At 35.3% G+C, this 25,607-nt stretch overlaps 1 protein-coding gene and 1 long non-coding RNA gene across 2 annotated transcripts in view; both read right to left on the reverse strand.

Annotated features, from left to right (window-relative positions):
• LOC147843062 (uncharacterized) overlaps window positions 1–25,607 on the reverse strand; it is an 812,539-nt gene that overhangs the window by 169,806 nt on the left and 617,126 nt on the right. The window lies entirely within an intron of this gene.
• On the reverse strand, window positions 13,991–24,487 carry rcn1 (reticulocalbin 1, EF-hand calcium binding domain). Its single transcript, XM_087260763.1, has 6 exons — window positions 24,073–24,487; window positions 20,450–20,643; window positions 20,168–20,346; window positions 19,978–20,038; window positions 17,421–17,620; window positions 13,991–14,791 (listed from the first exon to the last, which is right to left on the reverse strand). The coding sequence occupies exons 1-6, from the start codon at window positions 24,291–24,293 to the stop codon at window positions 14,684–14,686; spliced, it is 963 nt and encodes a 320-aa protein (XP_087116889.1). The 5' UTR covers window positions 24,294–24,487; the 3' UTR covers window positions 13,991–14,683.

A 25,607-nucleotide genomic window follows, 5' to 3' on the forward strand; every position in this document is an offset into this window, starting at 1 on the left:
TAACTAAACTTGTGAATGCTGAATAGTCAATCCATATGAAACGAATAATCCTCATTTCATTACTTGAGTCATTACATACAAAAATGTTGAACTAGTTGTCAAAATCTGTCAAGCTAATTTTATATTAAAAAATGTAAGGTTTTTTTTCCTTAAAAAGGAAGGTTAAATTGAACAATTTTGTGAATGATTTACTGACCTTTGTATGTTTTAGGTTCAGTTCCAGTAAGTACTGCAGTATTGTTTACAGTTGTGCACAGCTCTACCCAAAGGAATTTTATGTTTGTTGTAAATAAGGGTGTATTTATTCTTTTGCACAATGCTGTGAACAAACTAGAATTGTAAAGAGCAAATGCAGTAAAAACGTGAAACATACCTCACTAAAAGCAGTGATGTCTAACTTTACTGTAGTTTTCAAATGGCTGTAAAATAGTATATCTTGCTGTCTTGATCATTTTCAGGATGTGTTACCAAAATCTGACACTTTAGCTTTGGAAAAAAAATAACAGAGTAAACTGCCATAATTAAAACATGACAAAGTCATTTGATTATCTTTTTCATAAATAATGGTGTCAGGACTTTTCATCTTGATGACACTGACACTTTCATTGACGTGAATACTTGCTTTTGAGGAATGAGCTCTCCATTTTGAGCCAGTGACACACTTTTGCAGGTTATCAACTAGGTTTTGTAGCTTGTACTAATTGTTTGGTGAAATGCATTAACTGTTCTGCAAATGTAAATAGTGTTGCGAGAAATGCACCAAAGCCACTGAGAAAAAACTGTAATACCATTCTTTATCTAAAACTTTCACCTTACATGATGACTTTTGTCTAATGACAATTCAAAATCAAGCTTGTATTACTTTGTACTACTGTCATCCTTTTAACATTTACAATATATCATTAAACAGTTGTCATGTTTCACTGTCGCTTCAATCTTACCTCAGTTTTCCTTCCAACGGCACCACCATGTCTAACTGTACGTTCACACCGAAAGCGGCGAGAGCGTCAAAGTAGCCGGAAGTCATTCATTTTCAATGAGAGCCGGCGGCGATCAGCGGCGAGGAGTAGCGTGGTATGTCTTTGCCGGTGTGGGCGTCGAGGAGAGTTGAAATCAAGTCAACTTTATGGTAATGAGCTATGACGCGATTCGTCGGCAAGCAATCAGAATGAAGAAGTCCACCGCTTGAGAGGAGTCCTGAGAACACAAGCCTCCTTTCCACTGCACACGACAAGCGACAGACCAGAAGTCTGGAGTTCCGATCATCTTCGTATGTGGAGAAATTGGATCCGAATTGAGCTGCAGATCCGTTGAAATATTTGAACTACTGCAACTAGACCATATGTGACTGGCCAACCGGATGTGATGTATTCTAGTGTTGTCCAAGCAGGTCCGTGTGCGCGAGATAAGAAATAGGAATTTATTTGGTTATTTTTTTAATCAGAAAAAGTCTATATTAAAAAAAACATTTCTGTTCATGAATGTAAGTAATAAAGTAATACAAATACAAGGCTTTTGATGAAATCCAGCATAACACTGTATGATAACGCTTCAGATGACTGTGCTAGAGCCTACAGCTAATCAATCTGTCAGATTCTGGAGTGCATTACAGCTCTAAATATAAATATAAATGATAAATGATCTTAAATAAAACAAATACATTTATAGAGATGGTGTAAAAGTATATACCTTTACTCACATGGGAAACGGAGGCCACGTGAATGGTTTGTGAGCACAATTAAGTGCACACAGCATCCCATATCATCTGATAATTGTAGGAAATAAGTCCAAAAGGCAACTGAATGTGTAAAGCCACATAAAACAACACAGAAATACGATGAATATGCCGAGCTCAGTGGCTAATCTGCTGGAGTCAGCTGAGGTGAAGTGACGGCGACCAGCCAGACCAAGCTGTCACATAAGTGGCCACGCCTTTAATTATGCAAACTTAATGTAAGCTAATATAAAGGAAACAGATATTTAAAAAAAATCACCCCCCTCACAGTTGTCATGAATGGTAATATTAGCAATATGAACCAAAATCGTTCTTTGTACCAGGCTGTAAACACCTTTTTTTCTGCTGTAAAGTTGGCCATTCTAACAGTGGGCTCAATTGAAATTTGCTCTATTTTGGAGCCAGGACTAGCGGAATTTCGATGAATTGCAGTTTCAGTTACTTCCGTATTGGTTTCCCGAGGGAGAGCGGGAGGTTGCCGCTTGGTTTCTAGACTTCATTCATTCAACCATGGTGAATGCACAGAGAATAAAGGCTCTTGCTCAAGCACTCCTTTGTTTTGGACACTGCGAGAACAGCTACCTTCCCATGGTGCATGTCAGAACTGAAAATTCTGTGCGACTCCCACAAGGGGGCGTATTCCGACAGTCAGGTCCAAATGTCATGTGCAGTGGAAAGGCGGCTGTGGTTCTGGCCACAGTTGTTCCTAAGGGATTGATTATTGCTGGATTTCCAATTATGTACAATGTTTTCTAACAGGAACATCCAAAATGAGTTACTGGTGAGTTACTGATGTGCATTAATGTTATATATATTCATCGTTAAAAAACCAGGAATCTCATGCGACAGTACAAAACAGTATTGCTGCTTCGGGATATTTCAGATATATTGACACATTACATTGCATTGTTGTGCAAATGTAAATAGTGTTGTGAGAAATGCACCAAAGCCACTGAGATTATCTTAAATGGCGACAAAAATACAGCTAACGTTATGGCAAAAAATAAAGAGACAGTTTCTGGATTACTGGATGAATTGGGCATGGGGTGGAATAAAATGCTATATTTATTTATTCTTTAAAGGTTGTAGACTGTTCCACAAAAAAAAAAAAAAAAAAAAATCGTTTTTTTTTTTTTTTTTAATCCCAGATAATGAAAGATGGTTAGAAAAACAGATCTGCATTTGAGATAACCAGTGTTTTTCCAGCATAATTTTAATTTCTAAAAGCATTGGTGTGTTGTCTAAAATCTAATGGGATTTTATTTTATTTAATTCAGCAAAAACAAAAATGTCTAAATGACAACATTTTAAATCTTAAAAGACATTAGTTTACAGGATAAAACAAAAAACACAACTCTTGTAATTTAGAGAATTTATTTATTTAGATCAAACAATCAGAAATGTGCATTAGCATTCACAAAACATAGTTATGGGTAAATTTATGTTTAATGTAGTGAACAGCCATTTAAACTCATAACATAGTAATATCAAAGAAGATCATCTTCATATAATGTTATTCTGCAGCTGCAGAAAGAAGTACATTACCTTGATACACATAAGAGCCCTTGCAGAGTTTTGTGTGTGTGTGTTAGGCATGTGACTGAGCCTGCCAGAGTCCTGAGAGGCGGTGAGGATCCAGACCTCTCCCCTGCTGTATGCCTTAATGCCCAGGGGCCACAGGGACACTGGGGCCCCTGGCAGCTGGAGCCGAGAGAGACTCAGATGGGGCCCGTCTCAGCAGTCACCCTGGGACACGAGACGGGGAAGAAGCCAGAGACCAGAGACGAAGGTACGACACCTTGAGAGGAAAAGAGCAGCCAGGGTTTTCCCCAGACACACACACAGGCAAGCATATTTACTGACAGATGTAGTCATGGTAGATATATATCGATGGACTGGATGTGTGAATGTCAGTACAGAGTGACCCATATTTAGCAGTGGAGATGAGAAATGAATGCAAATTCTGTGCGTTAAGATTTATCATTATCAATTCATCATTAACTCATACAATGTTTTTAATCCCCTAATTATTAACAATTTCATAAAACAAAACACAAATAGATAAAAGATTGATATATTTTAATTAATGACACCAAAACTGAAATGAAAACGTATGAATAAATTTAATTACATTTACATTTCATTGTCAATTTATAATTAACTTTAAGAAATTAATAACACCGTAGCTCAGTGGTTAGCGCTGTCGCCTCAAAAGAAGGTCACTGGTTCGAGTCCCGACTAAGACAGTTGGTGTTTCTATGTGGAGATTGCATCTTCTCCCTGTGTTCGCGTGGGTTTCCTCTGGATGCTCTGGTTTCCCCCACAGTCCAAAGACATGCGGTACAGGTGAATTGGGTAGGCTAGATTTTCCATAGTGTATGAATGTGTGTGTGGATGTTTCCCAGAGATGGGTTGCGGCTGGAATGGCATCCACTGTGTAAAAACTAGCTGGATAAGTTGGCGGTTCATTCCGCTGTGGCAACCCCGGATTAGTAAAGGGACTAAGCCGACAAGAAAATGAATAAATGAACATTTCAGATGGCTTTTAAAATATAATAAAATATTATGAATAATGTTCTGGCAGGAGCGAAGCAGTGGTGCAGTAGGTAGTGCTGTTGCCTCACAGCAAGAAGGTCGCTGGTTCAAGCCTCGGCTCAGTTGGCGTTTCTGTGTGGAGTTTGCATGTTCTTCCTGCGTTCGCGTGGGTTTCCTCTGGGTGCTTCAGTTTCCCCCACAGTCCAAAGACATGCGGTACAGGTGAATTGGTTTGGCTAAATTGTCAATAGATTATGAATGTGTGTGTGAATGTTTCCCAGAGATGGGTTGCGGCTGGGAGGGCATCCGCTGCATAAAAACTTGCTGGATAAGTTGGCAGTTCATTCCACTGTGGCGACCCCGGATTAATAAAGGGGCTAAGCCGACAAGAAAATGAATGAATGTTCTGGCAGTACAGAAAAAACTCAGCAGATAAGTATCTCATGTGTTTTTATTATTTTGTATTATAAAATATTACTAAATCTTGTCAAGTTATACAGTAGCTATGAGACCAATATTTAATGACCAAAAACGTTTGAATGAAACATCTACTGCTTATCCGCTCATAAGGTATGATGGGACATAGAGGGCACTTTACATTTGTGAACATGATGCGAGTCTGGAAGAGAAGATTGGGGTCTTCAGGGAGGAACGTTTTCTCTCTCTTTGTGTCTCTAAGGGGAAAACAGAGAAAGACACAAGAGAAATAAGGATCCCAAAGGCTAAACGGATGAAGTCCTAAAGGAATCTGGCTTCTCTCCAGGGAAGAACAACTTAACCTCAGTTATACCCACAGGCACAGATGTTTGTTGTACATTCTTTTATTGTTGTACATAACATTTTTAAATTAATAAATCTTCTAATGTTGCTGTTTTAATTGAATTTATTTAACTTTTTTAAAAATCTAATATTTTTTTATTAAATTTATTTAGTTAAACCAAAAATTAGAAAATAAATCCAATATATATATATATATATATATATATATATATATATATATATATATAAAATTTTATATTTTTAATTGAATTTTATTTTATCCTTTTATTGAATTTATTATATTTAAAAATCTAAATAAAATTAAGTGAAAATGTGAAAATACTTTCACATTACTTTGCTTAAATAATAACTAAGTAACACATTGAGTTACCTTTTTAAGTGACTTTAGATTGTAACGTATTACTTTTCCCCCAACAGGAAGAAGTTCCTCAGACAGAAAGTGGAGAGCAGTACTTTGGGAAGCCCTGCTGCTGCTGCTGCTGCTGCTGAGTGTCTAGAGCAGTGGTTCTCAAACTGTGGTATGTGTACCACTAGTGGTACGCGGGCTTCCTTCTAGGGGTACGCGGAGGAATGAAATATGTCATGTACATGCTACACACATTTCAAAATTTATCAAAAATAATGTATATAATATGTCATATATGACATATAGCCTATATTTTCAAGGTAATCTGCCACTTTTTTTTAACTGTGCAGAGGTATAGTTGCTTTACTAGGCCTACTACGCTACTGTATTTCAATACTGCTCATTTTAGTGGTACTTGGCGTGACAATTTTTTTCTGAGGTGGTACTTGATGAAAAAAGTTTGAGAACCACTGGTCTAGAGCACCTGCAGTCCAGATAGTGGATCTCTGCTCACCTGCAATCGACTCAACTCTGATGCAGAACCAGGTGGGTCCTCATTCACTGTCACTCTTTGCTTTTGACAAATAAAAGCTTTTGGTTCCCTTTAGATTAAGCCTGTTTCACACACTGCATGGCATTCATTTGTAATATGAAGTCAAAGTTATAAGCCTTCTTGTAAATTTGTTTTCTTTTTCAAATTTTTCCCAACAGAAGAAGGAATTTTCACAGTATTTCCTATAGTATATTTTATTCTGGGTAAAATCTTATTCATTAAAAGTATATAGTAAAATTTTATGTGCTGTCATCATGGCAAAGATCATAGAAATCAGTTATTAGAAAAGAGTTATTAAAACTATTATGTTTCGAAATGTGCTGAAAATATGTATATATAGTTGTGCATATATCAATTGTAACATAAACTCACTGGCCACTTTATTAAGTACACCCTACTACTGGGTTGGACCCACTTTTGCCTTCAGAACTGCCTTAAGCCTTTGGTCCATATTGACATGATAGCATCACACAGTTGCTGCAGATCAGATCTTGTGACTGTGGAGGCCATTTGAGTACAGTAAACTCATTGTCATGTTCAAGAAACCAGTTTGAGATGAATCTGTGTCCCTTATCAATGAGATATTGCTGTTTCAAATATTTACTGATTAACCAAGATCGTAACCCTAAACCTAACCCTTATTACAGCTTTGAATGAACTACAATTTGGAGCGCCATGTTTTTTCCCGTTCCATCTATACAGCGACAAAGGATTGTGGGTAATGTAGTTTAAAGCCTTTTTTGTAATAAAATAGAATAAGTATAAATTTTAATCAACTAAAAACTGAATAAGGTCATTGTGCATATATTTATGACATATATGAAAGCCAGGCATAAATATGCTATTTTACAATGAGGATTTTTTTTAAAACAGCTTTTATTGACTTGATCAGTATGTATCAGACAATTAAGTCCAACATTATTTATTGAACATAGCATAGGTAATAGTCTTGCTGATTTTCTCTTATATATGCTAATTTGACTACGAGTTAGAGCCGTTTGAAATGTGAATACTTTTTCCTTTTTTATGGGGCTCTACACATCCCCTTTGACTAAAAGGGCAGTAAAACCTATGTAGATGTGTCATCTTTAACATAGACAAGAAATTGTATTGTCAAATACAGTCGTGTTAAAAAATAGGCTGTTAAAATAAGCTAAACATTAGTATCCTCTTAAATCCTCTTAGTTATTAGCAATAATGATCTATATTCATCACAAATATTATGAGTAGGCTAATTGGTTTATTCATTGAATAGTAATTGTTCAGAATAATATGTGTGGATTTATGACTGGATTAATTCTGGAAAACAAGTTTCATTAATGGTCATCATGTGATGTTTAATTGTTTCCACTTCATTTGAAATATGGATAAAAGCTCTTTTAAAATATGTAAATGTTTATAAATGTAACCTTTTTAAAGATATGTATTTGTTTGAAAACAACTTATCTAAATATTTTTACTTTCTAAATCTTCAACTTGTTTGTGTAACAGTATGCTTTGATGACAATGGATGAACTTGTGTTTAATAATGATTCCACATAATGTCTTTGTCCTGCATGTATCTATATGATAATCTGTTAACAGTTTTCAGTTATTACAGCTCGGCTCAGTTGGTGTTTCTGTGTGGAGTTCTGCGTTCTCGTGGGTTTCCTCCGGTGCTCTGGTTTCCCCACAGTCCAAAGACATGCAGTACAGGTGCACGGGTAGGCTAAATTGTCCGTAGTGTGGGTGTGTGTGTGTGAATGTGTGTGTGTGTGGATGTTTCCCAGAGATGGGTTGCAGCTGGAAGGGCATCCGCTGCATAAAAACTAGCTGGATAAGTTGGTGGTTCATTCCGCTGTGGCGACCCCGGATAAATAAAGGAACTAAGCCGACAAGAAAATGAATGAGTTATTACAGCGTACTACAGTATGATACTGACAAACACGGCATTTGTCATCTTTAAGTATAAAATATAAATTTTTTGTCCTTTATCATACCATATTTATTCAAATTAGTATTACACCATACAACTTCTTGAGTCTTGTGTTGAAACTCAATCTGGATAATTTTGTAGACACTGCATTTAGTTATTGTTTTCATCAGGGGTTAATTTACTAATTATTTTCTTTATGATCAAATGATTTGTAAGATTTGCTGCATTGTAAAAATCATGAAAATCGTGAGAAATGAGGTAACAATGACGGAAAGATATCTTTTCAAATGCTGTGAATAGTTCAAACCTCCAAATGATTAAAAATACATTGCCATTAACCAACAAAATAAAATTGCAAACCTTTAAATGATCTAAACTAGAAGTAAAATAGTTTTGTGCTGTACTCATAAGTATAAGCTACTGAGATGTTTTATCTCTACCAAAAATACATATTTTATTTTCATTCATTAATTTTCTTTTCAGTTTAGTCTCTTTATTAATCAGGCGTCGCCACAGCGGTATGAACCGCCAACTTATCCAGTATGTTTTTTATGCAGCGGATGCCTTTCCAGCCGCAACCCATATTTGGGAAATTATTATAATTATTTAGTTTAAATATTATTTTAATTTATTTTTTGTTTTGAAAATGTTTTATTTGGCATTATTTTATTTTCTTGCATTCAATAGAACATTATACAAAGATTATTTTTAATTTTCAGCAGAACAACAGTGGTACTGTTACCTTACAACAAATACAGCAGTTTTTTGTTAGACATTCTAACAAATGAATACAAATGTTTCAAAGCAAAGACAAAAATAAAAGGAGATTAAAATGATTTTTTTAGAAAAATCCAGAAGGAGGACCAAGTGGATCCATCAGATCTTTGATGTAAATCATAGGTTAATTTTTCCCGTGGTAGAAGTCTGGTTGCCTGGCTCACATATTGAAGTCACATATTGACTGGAGGTATGCGAGCAGTTGATACTCCACCTGCGAAAGACAAGGACATCACCAACAGAGCTCTACCTGCTTTGTTTCAGATAAATGTCAATCGATGTTCTTGTGAGTCTCCTTCTTCTGCCTGCTTTCTCTCTCCATTACATTGTCCTGTTGGAATGTCAATACATATTACTTTTATATTTTTAATTGAAATTTATTTTTATCCTTTTATTAAATTTCTTATATTTAAAAATCTAAATAACATTTAAACATAGTTGAATTAAAACAAAAATGATTTAGAAAATAACTGTAAACAAAAACAAAATTAAATCAAACAAAAAAGTCTATAATTAAAAACAAAAAAATAAATGTTTTTATAATATAAAAATCAAATTAACATTTTTTTAAATAAAATAAATTGAATTAAAACAAAAACGAAAATAAATCAAAACTATAAAATTAAAATCAAATCAAGAAGTCTATTATAAAAATATAAAGTTAAGTCAAACTGAACGTTTTAGTTTGATTTAATTTCAGATTTTTAAATACATTTATTTTTTATTTTAATTGAATTTATTTTATTTCAAAAAATCTAATTAAACCAAAATTAGAAAATAAATTTAATTAAAAAGCAAAGTCTAGAATTAAAAAGAAAATCTATAATTACAAATATAAAACTAAATCAAACAAAAAAATTTGTTTGATTTAATTTTATATTTTTAATTTAATCCATTTTCAATTTTTTTTATTGAATTTACTTTATTAAAAAAATCTAATTAACATTTAGATTTTTAAAAAATACAATACATTTTATTAACACAACAACAAAAAATACTTTAGAAAATAAGTTCAATTAAAATATAAAATAAAAATCAAAGAAAAAAAAGGCTACAATTAAAAATATAAAATTAAATCAAACAAAAAGTTTTTGTTTGGTTTAAATTTATATTTTTAATTGAATTTATTTTCTATTTTTTGTTTAAATTGAATTTATATTGTTTAAAAATATAGTTACATTAGTTTTTTAATAAATTTAGTTAAAACAAAATAAATAAATAAATTCAAATAAAAGTATTAAATTAAATCAAACAAAAAAAGTCTAGAAATAAATAAAAAAATGATATAAAATGAATAACATCTTGTTTTCTTGTGTCCCGAATATTTATACAGAAAAAACAGACGCAAATGCTGAGGAAGAAACAATGTTTTGCAGTATATACACTCAATTGTCTCCCTAAATATTAAGGATTTGTGCTAATAATGGATCATGTATAAATGTATGTAATTGTAAAAGTTCTTAATGTATCAACCACTAGAGAGAGGGGAAAAAAAGTCTTCATTGCATGACACTAAAACAGCATGCAAACATTTCCTTAAAGAAAAAAAAGTTCTCCTCAGGCCAAACATACATTTGTGTAATCTCTGCTAAGCCTATAGAAGAGAACAAAAATATAGTGGGCATAAAACATCTTCACATGAAAACAGAGGTAATTTCAGCCCAGGGCTTGAAACCTGAGACGCATCAAAAATCCTGGAAGGGGAAAAGAAACTGTAATTTACTCAACCTTCAGGCAGTGGGCCAGAAAACATGGTAATCCTTACATTAACTGGCTTACTAGCTCTGACAAATGACGCATCTTTACCTAATTATATATTTTCCTTCTGCAGGGCATCGTACGGAGATGACCCGACTGCAGACATCACCGATATTACAGGAACTCCAATAAGCATCTCATCATTGGAGGAAAACAGATGGAGCCGTGGATTTGCCTGAAGTATGAGATGCCAGGTTTAATTCACTTTGCTCTTTTGGAAGTAAAAAAAAAAAACATACTTACAGAGCATTAGTTATAATATACTCATTTTTAGTTCTTTTTAAAGGGTAACTATTATGCAGAAGTCACTTTTACATGTTGTTTGAACATAAAAGTGAGATGGTAGCGTGTATAGACTGCCATCCCATAATAATTAAAACCCACCAACTCCTTTAAAAAAATCTGCATTAATCGTAAGCAGCTTCTCAGAACAAGCCATGTCCAGAATGTGAACAATGTGACATCACAGTTTTGTGCGTTCTCTCAGATTTGATCTTAGTGTCTGTGTGTGTATATGCTAAAATCCATGGCAATGTTCATAAAACATATAAAAATGTGGAAAAGTACTCACCACCATGTCAAAATCTGAGCTGGAGTAGAACTTGTGGCAAGGTTGTAGAGAGAATAATTGTGTGGTGTAGTCAGATTTGGTATTTACAGTATTTTTTTTGCGAGATTAAACCAACTTTTTTATAGCCTGATGTTGAGACGGCTTTACTCGCATACTGTAGGCCAGAGGTCATCAAACTTGTTGCTGGAGGTCCGGTGTCCTGCAGATTTTAGCTCCAACCCTAATCAAACACACCTGAACAAGCTAATTAAGGTCTTACTTGGTATACTTAAAACATCCGGGCACGGGTGTCGAGGCAAGTTGGAGCTAAACCCCTGCAGGGACACCGGCCCTCCAGGACCGAGATTGGTGAGCCCTGCTGTAGGCTATGCAGTTAGCAATGTCTGATTTACTAACGCATAAAATCTACAATCAATAATCAAAATAAATCCATAATAAATAAATAAAAAATGTTCTGCTTCTGTGAAAAGAGATGTTAGCCTTAAACGTTGTCATTTATATCAGTTATACACTCAGCGGCCACTTTATTAGGTACACCTGTCCAACTGCTCGTTAATGCAAATTTCTAATTACCCATCACATGGCTGCAACTCGGTACATTTAGGCATGGTCTAGACCAGGGGTGTCCAAACACGATCCTGGAGTGCTGGGGTCCTGCTGAGTTTAGCTCCAACTTGCTTCAACACACCTGCCACGAAGCATCTAGTATTTCTAGTAAGGGCTTGATTGCCTGGTTCAGTTGTTTTATTAGTGTTGGAGCTAAACTCTCCAGAATCGAGTTTGGACACCCCTGGTCTAGACAATCTGCTGGGGTCACCAATCTCACTCCCTGCATGGTTTAGCTCCAACTTGCCTCAACACACCTGCCTGGATGTTTCAAGTATATCTAGCAAGACCGTGATTAGCGTGTTCAGGTGTGTTTGATTAGGGTTGGAGCTAAAATCTGCAGGACAGCGGCCCTCCAGGAACAAGTTTGGTGATCACTGTCTTAAAGCATGAATCATCTCAGACTGGTTTCTTGAACACGACAATGAAATCACTATACTCAAGTGGTCTCCAAAGTCACCAGATCTCAATTCAATAGAGCACCTTTGGGATTTACTGGAATGGGAGATTTGCATCATGGATGTGCAGCCAACAAATCTGCAGCAACTGCATGATGCTATCATGTCAATATGGACCAAATTCTCTGAGGGATATTTAAAGTACCTTGTTGAATCTATGCTACAAAAGATTAAGGGAGTTCTGCAGACAAAAAGAGGTCCAACCTGGTACTAGTAATGTGTACCTAATAAAGTGACCAGTGGGTGTATTGTACAAAATATATTTGTGTCAGTTTATTAATGGTACATTTGAGTAGCACAAGTAAACTGTTAATATAAAGAGTTTACTATAGTTATGTAATATATATATATATATATATATATATATATATATATATATATATATATATATATATATATATATATATATTTTAAACAACAAGAAACAGTCAGTTTTTCAATTTCCAAAGTTCTTTGTGCTGTTCATTCTGAAGTAAAAGCCCCTTTATATGGTAATGATTATTTAGGGGTGTTTTTAAGGCAGACATCAGTAAGCTCAACTTCAATCATTTGCTATTTATAAGTGTCACATCTGAGAGTTTTTGTGCACACGTTCGTTTTTTAAATTGCATTTGGCACAGTGGGTAGCATAATCGCCTCACAGCAAGATGGTTGCTGGTTCAAACCCCAGCTAAGTCAATTGGCATTTCCGTTTGGAGTTTGCATGTTCTTCCCGTGTTTGTGTAGGTTTCCTCTGGGTGCTTCGGTTTCCCCTACAGTCCAAAAGACGTGCGCTATAGGTGAATGGGGTAGGCTAAATTGTCCGTAGTGTATGTTTGAAAGACTGTGTATGGGTGTTTCCCAGTGTTGGGTTGCAGCTGGAAGGACATCCGCTGTGTAAAACATATGCTTGATAAGTTGGCGGTTGATTCCGCTGTGGCAACCCCTGGTGAATAAAGGCACCAAACTGAATGAATGAATTTATGCAGTTTGCTAATAACAATTATCCAGCAATCAAAACAACTTTAAAAGAAAAGGAGTTGGTGTTTCTTAGCAGAGGATGTTTTGGTGCCTTAAATTAAATTGAAATTAAAGCATTTCACAAGATAAAAACTTCACGCTAGCTTCTGTGACTTAACAAAAAATCTACTGCGTTAAAAATGAAGTCTACAACTAATTTTATAGTGATTTAAGTTGTTCAATGCCTTGTATAAACTTTAACCCAAAAATAATAATAATAAAATAATAATAATAAGAGCTGCAGAGTAAAAAATGACATAAACTGACTAATAATATTAGCCAAATTAACTGCTGCTTTTAGGTGACGCAGTTGTGCAGTGGGTAGCACGTTCGCCTCACAGCAAGAAGGTTGCTGGGTCGCTGGTTCGATCCTCGCCTCAGTTGGTGTTTCTGTGTGGAGTTTGAATGTTCTCCCTGCGTTCGCGTGGGTTTCCTCCGGGTGCTCCGGTTTCCCCCACAGTGCAAAGACATGTGGTACAGGTGAATTGGGTAGGCTAAATCGTCCGTAGTGTGTATGTGTGGATGTTTCCCAGAGATGGGTTGCGGCTGGAAGGGCATCCGCTGCATAAAAACTTGCTGGATAAGTTGGCGGTTCAAACCGCTGTGGCGACCCCAGATTAATAAAGGGACTAAACCGACAAGAAAATTAATGAAAGAATTGCTACTTTTAACAAAAATTCTAGCAGTATTTACTGACCACCACTGCTAATGTCACACACAAATGGCAGTATATTGTTCAAACATGCATGGTCATGTTTTTTTCAGCAGAAGAGACCAAAGTTGCATTTATTTAATCAGAAATATTGTGAAAAAATATTACAGCTTAATTTCCTTTACATTTAATGTCTTGATTTTAATGCTCGAGTGTTTTAGACAATTGAATGCATGCTTACTGAATAAAAGTTCATTCCTTTCATAACAACAAACTTGTAAATGATAGGGTACACACACAAAACACACTTTATAGACTCTTTAATTATCCAATTTTAAAAAAGAGACATGAAATGGATAGTATAAATAGGGATTAATATTAACGGACATTAGCTAAAAATAGACCACATGTGCAAACATAAAGACATAAGGTAAATTGCATCAAAGGCAGCTCTGTTTAAAACATGTATGGTGTCAAAACAAATAAGACTCATTATTGGCCAGCAGCGGGAACTTTTTGATAATCAATAGTGTGATTACACATTCATGTATTCATGTTATGTTTATCAACACTTGTAGTGTTTGAAGTGACTTGTGTTTGAGGGAGTAAAAGCATTGTAATTTCAAAGCAAGAAATTCAATTCAAATTCCAAATAAATAGACTATTTGATCAGACAAAAACCTGCACTGCTTGTACAGGTACAAGCTTTGGACTAGGACCGATTTAAAAATGAAACACGTTGGAGATGAAAGGCTCAGAAATCTGTAGCAGCTCAAGCAGACTCTCAAGAGTTTCTTGAGCACCCACAAAACGAACATAGAGCGAAGGAGAATCTCCTTGTATTGTATCAGGACTATGGCCATCAGTCAGTGGTCCTCTATGTCCAGTCTGTGAGGTAGAGCTGCAGTTCATCAGTCAGTTGCATGGCTTCTGAAAGGAAGGATGCCATGGAGTTTGAGTTTCGGATACCTGTGTTTTCAGGTAGAGGTCAGTTGGGCTCAGAGCTCATCGTGGTTCCTGGTAAGGTCTTCACCGTAGTTGGTGGCTTGGCTGCCAACAAACATGTTCCAGTTCTCAAGTATCTCCTCTTTGCTTAACATCTGGTCCTACAAAAACACGAACAGCCGTCATGAAAAGTGTGCATGTTTCTCAACCATCAGCCACTTCAATTTAACAATCTTTTATTGCTTGATATTGCTGGTAAAACAATCGTATTTTAGTAAAGGTACCATTTCAGAGGGCATTTACAGAACACTTTGGCTAATAACTGTCGGCTAAAAAAACTCTCTCTTTATGCATTTGTTAATTTGCAATGGCCTTAAAAAATATACTTTTGGAAAATATATTTCAAAGTGCACATGTTTGAAAACAATACAGTTGTCTAAACTTCATAAACAACACTAGTATGCAATACTATTTTTTTGCATCAACACTCTAGCCTTCAGTCTTGCATAAACTTGTAGAAATCGCTCTTCTATGCTGAAACACTGCTCACAACATTGTGACGATTCAAAACGGTGCAAATGTTGAATGAATCAAGATACATTTTTTGAACTGAGTTGGCGCTGTGTTTACAGATGCAAACTTGCTTTACCTGCACATCAGTGGCTCGCAACAGGCGAGTAAAATGACAGCGGTGAAGTGCACTAGACAAACACAAACTGTGTGCAAATACTGCAAAAAGACATTTACTTGTAGGATAAACCTTTTACTCGATAAGAAACGATGTGCATAAACTGTGTTGGAAACATTTTTATCGAACAAATTCTAGTATGTGCATTAAAAAAAAGGTCATGTGACTTTGTTCTAAGAGTTCTTGTGATGATAAAAATGTGCATGAATGGACAAACCAGCAGGCTGAGCACATTGTAAAACATTTGAAATATTGTTTGGTCATTCTACAACGCCTTACTGTTATTATATTATTAATGACCGCCAGAATCAAGAGCGTCTGTGCTCCGCATCTGACACCTTCAAACGCCACTGTGTGTCAGGATTGCCTTCTGAAGCGCAAGTGATTTATTAAATGAAGAAGATTCACGCAGCTTCTACTGCAGCATATTCTGTTTTTACTGTTGATATTTGGCGCCAGTTAATCAGGGGTCCGTTCTTCGTACGTGGATTACTCAGTTAGCTGGATTTGGATATTGACGATTTGACATGATCCAGGATCGTTTCGTTCTTCAAAGCTGATCCGAGAGTTGTTGTCATAGCAACAGCTCTGCTAGGTCAAACCTGATCGGGAGCAGGTTCAATTCATATAAACAGGATTAGATCGGCTCAGTTCAAGCAAAGATAATACAGTAAGTATGTTCCGAATTCTGATATTTTCTTACAGTAGTAGTTATATACACTTGGGAAAATGGTACATATTTTTTAACTATATATATAAAGTTAAAGTCATTAATAAAATAAATAAAGTTATACATATTAATAAAACGTATGCAATCTGCACCCTCGAAATGAACAAAGACTGCCATCTGGTGGTGCAAAGAGAAAACTTATTGGTATGAACTTTTTAGATCGCTTAGTACAAATTGTGTATAATAGAAATGCACAATATGTGACTTTTTTTAAAAGCAATAATACATTTATGCAGTCATAAACATGTTTTGATAGTTAATATGCCAGTGATTGATGCTTCACAAAAGTTGCAGACACCTTTACCAATATGAAAATGCTTTTGTAAACAACCAGTTATTCTTTACACCGATTAAAAAACGGATACTATTATAAAGAAAATCTTTTCTAAATGTAGAACTAAATACATTGATTTGCATTGAAATGCATGATGAATACTCGTCTTGACAAATGAAAGTGTAAAGCCTGCAGCTCACAACAAATGTGGAAAGTTCTTGCGTGTCATATTAAACAAACCGTTTACTGCTAATTTGAAGTAATTTTGCTCACATGGATAATTAAATATTAATCAGATGATGTCATTACGCTGCTGTGCCGTCAGCCAATCATTGCATTGCTGATCATGATTTCGAGGATCGATAGATCTGTCCTTCACAACACACGCAGCGATCTCAGATCAGTTCATCCAGACATTCTAATCTGATTCGCGAACTTGTTTGAAGAACCAAATTAGCGAGAGATCAGTTATCAAGATTAAAAGATCCAGGATCTGCCAAATAATCTTAGATCATTTAAGCGAGGTACGAAGAACGGACCCCAGGAAGTGATGCTTAGACTTGTTGGATGGAAACGCAGCTTTATTAGCATGTCTTTTATGCGATAATCTAGTTTTGCGCATAAAATTAATTTGCATTTTAAAACGGAAACATAGCTAGTGTTTTCATAGCGAAAGTATGAATACATTTCAGATTTCTTTTTTACCCTCTCTTTTTAAATTTAGTTTCCGCATATTTCAGTAATTAGTTTACGCATATTTATTAATAAAAAAAAAATTAAATTAAAAGTGCCTTCTTTAATTTGTATTGTTTATTTTTTATTTGGAATTCATTTTAAATTTGTAATGTAACTGCACAGTCAAAAGTTTTAGTTTGTTCATATTAAAGAATTTTTTTGAGGTACTGCAGAAAAGATTTTATTTTGTAAAAATTGTGCAGCATTTTAGAAAAAAAATTAAAGGGCTTTTGTGTTCACCCTAAATGTCAGATAATTTTGTATAAATAACGTCACTAAATCGTGAGATTATTATTGTGAATCGTTACATCCTACAAGGTTGTTTTGGAAACCATTCTTAACAGTATCCTAGCCCGTTCTTACTTTGTCTGTGTCTGACTCGTACACCAGATGTCTGGCTTCTGCCTGTGCGTGATCATAGTCCTGTGGCAGGATCCAGTGACGAATCTCTTCTAGGTCCATCTTCCCATCTTTGTTCAGATCTCTGAAATCTGAAAATTGGTCTCTCTCAGTCCTTACCCAGTCTGGCTCTGGACCAGCATCTTCATGTGCAAACATGTCCGCTGAAAACAACAGAAAAATGTTTTTACTTGGAGTTAAAAGCCGCTTTCACACATGCAGACTTTTTAGAACAATTACCATCAATTTTTCAGAATGAGATCATGTGAACAGGCCCTTTTAGAAAATCCCTGTAAATTCGTTCGATGTCTACTCCGGCCAATCAGAACATGCTTATGTGGATGACATTTATATCTGCACCGTTTATGAAAATAAAAGCCTTTTGAATCATTTTCCAGACACATTTAGCTGCTGCTTGTTAGTCAGAGAGCGTTTATTTGTTCCTTAATGCCAACTGTGGAAAAATGGGTCGATAAAATTCCTATGATAAACTTCTGCGTTAATCTGCAAGAATATCCCGTAGTTTGACCCTTGACATATGCTATTGCCAAGCAACCGTTAGCAGCAATCTTCAATGAACCATCACTTACAAATCCCAGTTTATGCCCCAGCTCTAGCTCTCATACTTGTTTTATTTAGAAAGAGGACAGAAAAAAGGCATTGCTGTGCTTTGCTGTTTTGTGTCTGTCTGAGGTAACTAGTCTACCGTTATATATGAAATGTGTATAATACACACTTCATGACTTTGTCCTAGTCTACTTGTGCATGTCTACATTTGAAATAAAAAAATTGTGTGAACTAAAGATGTGATGTGTAAACGGTCATCAGAGCTACAGCAAGGGTTTGGACTGTGTCGAGCTCTTCGGACAGCACAGCATAGTAGGATTAATACAACACCATAAATTCATGTCACGATACTAAGCCAGTTGAAGTATCATGATACAAAGTAATATCGCAATACTGTATTAACTCATAATTCATTATACAAAATGAAGAAAATTGTCAGAAATACTATATTTTCTATGTTTTAATACTACAATTATGCATTTTAAGTGTCTGAATTGACGGTTCTCGTTTCAACTCCACCTGCCTCAGTTAATCTCATTGACCGTAGACTGCAGCCGTGATTTAAGTGAACGCACCTAAAAATAGCGTTCACACGAGGAAAGAGAAGAACCAGTGTAACCGCACATTCACAAAGGGCATCGGTGACAGTGCTTGACAGAGAGCATGAAGTCTGAAGCTTAGTGTTGAAGCAATCATCATAGCAGCAAAAGCCAATGAAATTGGCTACTGTCTGGCTACTGTGAGCTGGGGTATATAAAGCGATCCCAACTTCTGCAGCTAGCAATTCCGTTGACTAGAGCTGTAAACCTACACTAGTCTCACGGTTCGGTTCGGTTACGATTATCATGCCATCGATTCAGCTCAATTCGATATTTCGGTGGATCACGGTGCATTGACGATGCTTTCCATACACAGTTTTATATTTCTTCACAGCAGCATTTCTTGTATTAAAATGTATGAATATATTTATATACTATTTGTAATACAATTTTGTCATTTAATACAAACAGTCAGAAATATAAACTGTACCTTTAAACAAAACGAGCATTTAGCAAATAATATGAACAAATATAAATATCCAGCTCACTTTCTGATCCTTGTCTAGTTCTCTTACACCTCTTTGATTGGTCACACCCTCAAAAAAAAAACGGTTGCGATTGGTTCTTGCGCGCTGCGTTCTTCACAGATGAGTGATACTGATAAGCGGCAGGCGGCAGCGGCGATCTCACAGCTGATGTATGATAGACACAGTGGAGAAAACTCTGCAGACACGCGCTCGTTTCTGTATGCAAAAGTAAAACAGCCGAGAAGAGAAGAAAAGCCACGCCAGCAGGTCAAATGGGCCACTGTGTGTGTGTGAGAAAGAGAGAGAGAGAGCGAGAGAGAGAGAAATTGAGTAGGCTACTTTCATTCTCTCGATCTCAGTGAAATAGGGGCTATTGTTGTATATGTCAGTAAAAAACTGATCCAGCAAACACACACAGTGAAATTATGCACAGTTTATGAGTTTTAAGTAGTTTAAGCGCTGTAAATACTCGCGATCGCCTCCCTCGCGACAGAGCGCATATGAGGTAAATGACGTCAGTAAAAACAGGTTATGATTATTACTGAACCGATACCGAATCGTCCACGTCTGCATCGCAGTGCACCGAAGAAACGATTAATTTTGACACCCCTACCGTTGACGCTACCATTAATGAGAATATTACTGTTTAAAAACTACAATGGCATGGCCAGTATTTTGAAGCCATAGTATCACAGTAATACCAGTAAAACGTGAAACCCTACGGCATACACCACAGGATTGCAAGCATTTCTATCCAATTAACGTTTGACTTTAGCACATGGGTGCTTTTGTTTCTAGTTCACTAGCAAAAATGGCAGCTTGAACGCAAACCACACCAAATTTTTATGGTGCATTCTATTGGTCACACAAAAATACATTAGCACCTACCAATGTATTCATCTTCATCGACATGACCATCGCCATTTTTGTCAATGTCTTCCAGAGTTTCCTGGTAAAGCAGAGGAGACAGATCTATATTATTTCTAGAAATATCATGATGGTTGTTTTAAGTAGTCTTCATAATTAAACTGACAGTAACTACCACTGTCTACAACACCATAATCATAAACATACTCACAAGAACCACAATTTCCTGCATGTGAGCGAACTCCTCTGGGTGGAGGAAAGCAGTGAACTCCTCTTTGTCTGCAGCCAAATCGCCATCGAGGTCTGCGGTTTTAAACCTGCGTTCATCTCGTGGAAGCATCTTCTTGAAGCTAAACTGATCTGTAGCATCTTCAAACTCCTCTGGGTTGGCTGGGAAAAAAGGACACAATGAATCTCATATAAACACTGGATGAATATCAAACTTCAAACCTGAAATATCTAAATTGACGGTTTCAGATACAGCTTGTCTTACCGAGGTAGTAACCATAAGTCGCCTGCTTGTATTCATCCCAAGAGATCTTGTTGTCTTTGTTCAGGTCATAGTCAGTCCAGACTTTTGCAACGTTCTCATAAACGTAGCGCTTCTGAACTCTTTTGATCCAGGCTTTGAGTTCATCAGTGGTGATAAATCCATCAACATTGCTGTCGATACGCTCAACAATTTTCCTAAGACATTTAAAAAAAAAATGCATAGAATTGAAAGAGTTAATACAATTCAACTTGCTCAGAACACACTTTGAATGAGGTTTTCATAGAAATCTCCGGCTTTTCAGCTCAGACAGGGTGGATCCTTTGAAAACATGGCCAGAGTATATTGCACAACAGGCCTGTCGTAATTACTTATTTATGTAAAAATTACCATCTTATTTTGGTTATTTGATCTAGTCACGATTAGATAATAAATGTGTATTATTAATTTCAAATAAGAATTATATTATGATTTGGCTTTTTATGTTTTGTCAAGTCAAGAATGAAAGAAAATAAGGGTAACAATTTATTTTAAGATGTCTTTAGTGTATTTATTAACACCATATCCTGCACAACATTGTTCAGTCTCATGTAAAAGTACTTGTATAGCCTGGCTTATGTGTATAGTTAAGGATATTACATTATATGGTAGAGGTGTAACGGATCACAAATCTCACGGTTCTCACACTATTGTTTTTTTTGCTGATCCGAAAAATGGTTGATCTGACTCAAAAACCAATGTCATTTGTTTTTCATTTATACAAAAATATTAGTGCAAAAACCATTGCTTTTAACAAACATAACTTGCAACCTGTAATTTTAATAAAAAAATCAGGAAAGAACCAGCTGAAAAAAGAAAATATTCTATATGAAAAATGATCTTTGCTACTGTTGCTGAAAATGCTAAATATAGAAATCTAACATTACAACAGATCATATGTATCTTCAATTAATGATTCAACAATTCACACATAAAATTTCATGTTTCATTATAGGTGGATCATTTTTAAAAACCTAGTCAGTGACATCATTTTGATGGTTGTTTGTCGCCATCTATTTATTACACACTGTAAAATTCACCAGCGTCAAGTTCCATTAAACAGTGATTTTAATCTTTACCATAAACATCAGTGTTTATATCCGAACTATTAACTGTTCTCCCAGAACTTTTGTGTTATTTAATTGTTTGTAATGAACTGAAAAAATGTAAAACTGAATCTCTCGATCAAACGCAGATTTGAATGCAGCGCTTATAAGGATCAATAAACATTTGCAAATCACTATCATTCATGTTTCTTGGGTTTGAACGATCTTTTAACATTTTATTGTGCAGCTTAAACTGAATGAATTAATGCAGGCTAAACAAACAGTTACAGAAAACACCTTTAATTAATAGCCTAAGAAATCATTTAGGTCAAACTAATTTTTCCGTCATCATTATATTTTACAAGGAGGCCAAAATGCTTACATACACATGATTTGAAAGACGTGGGAGGCAATTTCTCTGTGATTGTTATACTGTAAATGTTGGATTAACCTACGATTTCAAAAAAAGTTATTAATCCGCGAGTCACATGCATTATGAACTGTGGGTTGTGATCCGTAAGGATTATGGATCAACCGATATCCGTTGCACCCTTAGTATATGTTAGTTATGCATAGGTTTTTAAAAATAGCTCGTATGTCCAGTGTTGTGTTTGTATTTATGATAAATTTATGTAGCACTGTGGTCCTACGAAACAACATTTTGTTCCTCTGTATGTCCACACATGTAGCAGAATGACAATAAAGCTCAAATTAACTAGACTTGATTTAATTACAATATAGTACTAATGAATTAAAGTGTTCCCAAACATATGCATCATTCCTACGAACATTATAGGATTTGATGGTCTGCAATGTAAAAATAAGAGGATCAAGTTTAAAATTGAACAAAAAGATAAATATTTTAACTTTTGACTCTAATTAATCCAGATAAATTGGCAATTTATAATTAGATTCTTTATTTGTTCCATAGCTGTACACTGTAAAAAGTCTTACTATGATCTACTTAATTATTTTAAGTTTTATTCTTACTGTTTTCACAACATTAAAGGAAACCTCTGGGCATTTTCAATCCAGTTTGCAAGAGAAAAAAAAAATTATTTTAGTTTGACAGTTAATAATCAGCAGCACAAACATCATAAATATACACATACACTAGAAAGATATAGATCATTAACACACCCTATAATTACATTTCTAATAAAAATTGATCAGATTTTACAACCAAAATTCATTTCACTCTCCTTGGTGAATAAAAATATAATCTAGTTTCCTCTTCTTGCCTTTAAGCAGGTTCTTCTTTCAATTTAAGTTGAAATTCGACCCAAAGACATGTTCTTGACAGGAACTGAAATTCAAGTTACTACAAGGCTGTCAACAGCAAATTATTTTTATCCCTGATGCCACGTTGTGAAGTGCAGTGAGCCCTCCTCCCACTCAGAAAGCCAGGAGAGGAGATCTGGGGGAATGCCTTCATGTTTACGCCCATTTCACCCCATGGTGAGCTGGACGAGTTACGTTGGCACCATAACCCAGATACTGTTGACATGGCAGTGTGGCAACCACCACACTGGAGGGCATTTTATCATCATGAGACAGGAAAATCCATAAAAATAAACTAAAGACTTTCTTTGGATTTATTTGGAGTATTTGTATTCACATTTGTTTATACATTCCTTTACATAAGTTTATACTACATGTATTCATATAATTTCATTCTAATTTGTTACTGTACATGTTTTTCTTAAATAGTATATGTGACTTTGGACCACAAAACCAGTCATAATTGACAATTTTTTTTTAAAAAATTGACATTTATGAATTCTCTGAAAGGTGAATAAATATTCTTTTGCTGATGGTTTGTTACAATGACAACATTTGGCCAAGATATAACTATGGAAATCTGAAAACTAAGAGTTCAAAAAATCTAAATACTGTGAAAACCTGTACAAATTAAGTTATTAGCAATGCATATTACTAATCTAAAATGAATTTTTGATGTATAGAAATGTATATTTAATGTAGAAAATCCAAAATGTCTTCATGGAACATGATCTTAACTTAATATCCTAATGATTTACTTTTGGTCTATAAGGAGAAATCTAATCATGACCATTATAAAGTATTTTTATCTATTGCCAAAAATATAACCGTGCAACAAAAGACTGTTCAGAAGGTTTTGTTGTCTGTGATCACATATAACTGTTAGTAGTAGCAAATAAAAAAAACTATAAACAACAACACACTGTTTAAAATGTAATTATAATGTAATGTTGATTTAACTTGTTTGAATATGCTAATCAGGTTTCAACTAAATTTAAGTAATAAAAACTTTAATACTATAACGTTAGTCAGTTTGCTTGATGACAAGAAAACTTCATTAGATTTAACTATAAAAATTCAGTCAGTATGTGAATATACATATCCTTAATTTCCAAGAATAAGACACGTTTTAAACTAGATTATATAACTAACTTGTCTTTTTTGGCCATTTTGAGCAGTTGTATCTGTCTCTAAACCACATACAGAGGTAATGCTGAAGTAAAGGTACGTTTTTGTGTGACAAAAACCCTCAAATCTTACCCTAATCTGGCTTTGCTTTCCTCCGGGGTGAGCTGGTCAAATGTGGTGGCCTCCTCTTTGCCCAGAAAGGCCTCGTGGTCGTATTGATAACTCTGGTTGTCTTCGTGTGTTTGTCTGCTCAGTTCGGGCTCGTGGTGAACTCTTTCTTTCCTGAGAGTGGGTTTTCCTTGCACAAGACTCGTGCAGAGCGACAAAAGCCACAAATAGGTCGAAACCTCCATTTTTAAAAGGACGTAATTCAAAGAGGGACCTCAAAAACTGTTAGGCGTTATCATATATCGCCAAAATAACAAGAAACTGCAGCTGCCAGAAGAACACCTTTCAATTGTTATCAACTGGGAGCGAAACAATCCCAGTCTCCAGAACACAAGTCGGATCTTTTCATTTTCGATTCAAACATGCCCGGCGGATCACTAAACGCCACAACCAAACACCGAATGGATGCGTGTCAGCGGACAGCCAATCATTGACTGGCTAGCAAAGGAAAGTGGAATGTTAGAAGCTCTGCTATTGGGCTTGGGGCTGTCTGTAACTCGAGATGGGCGTGGACGCCACGTTGCAAGATGACACGCAGAAGCGCCTTGGATGCATTTTATTTCAGGAATGCCATAGCGGCTGAATGCGACATGATGGTATTAGAATGTAAGCCCAAAGCTAAAATTATGTGGTATTATTATTATTAGGGAGTTAATTTCCAGAGATTTAAAAGATGAACATATTTGCATCATACAGCTGTAGAATAAAAGTGTTGAAATCTTTGATAAATAGTTATTTTTATGCAAAAATGCTCGAAATTACAATATAGTTATGTCATTAATACAAACTACTTTTACTTTTTAAACTAAAACTACTTCTTAAAAACGTAAATAATATATACTATATGAATAATGTTTTCAGTGATTCATTTATTCATTTTCTTTTCAGCTTAGTCCCTTTATCTGGGGTTGCCACCGCAGAATGAACCGCCAACTTATTCAGCATATGTTTTATGCAGCAGATGCCCTTCAACCTGCAACTCAACACTGGGAAGGTTTTTGATGATTTTTTTGATTAGAAAAATTAACTATCTTTTCAGACTTGTTTATATTCATAGACAACACAACCTGTTTTAACTTAAGAAAAGTAAATAAATTATAATTAAACAAATAAATCTCTGAATGACATAATAATATTTTATTATGTTACAGAGTAACATGTTACTCTAATAAATCCAGCGATATTGAGAATTTTTAAGTCTTTCTATGATCTACTCAATTGTTTTGGTGGAACTATTTTACACTTTAAAAATATTGAGTAAATTTTAAAGTCATGAAATTACTGAAACAAACTTTAAGAATATATCCTCTTTGCCCAGACACACTCACAGGCCACTTTATTAGGTAGACCTGTTCAACTGCTTGTTAACGCAAATTTCTAATCAGCCAATCACATGGCAGCAACTCAATGCATTTAGGCATGTAGACATGGTCAAGACAATCTGCTGCATTCAACCTGAGCATTAGAATGGGGAAGAAAGTTGATTTAAGTCACTTTGA

This window comes from Danio rerio, chromosome 7 (genome assembly GCF_052040795.2).
Source record: "Danio rerio strain M-AB ecotype USA chromosome 7, GRCz13ab, whole genome shotgun sequence".
NCBI lineage: Eukaryota > Metazoa > Chordata > Actinopteri > Cypriniformes > Danionidae > Danio > Danio rerio.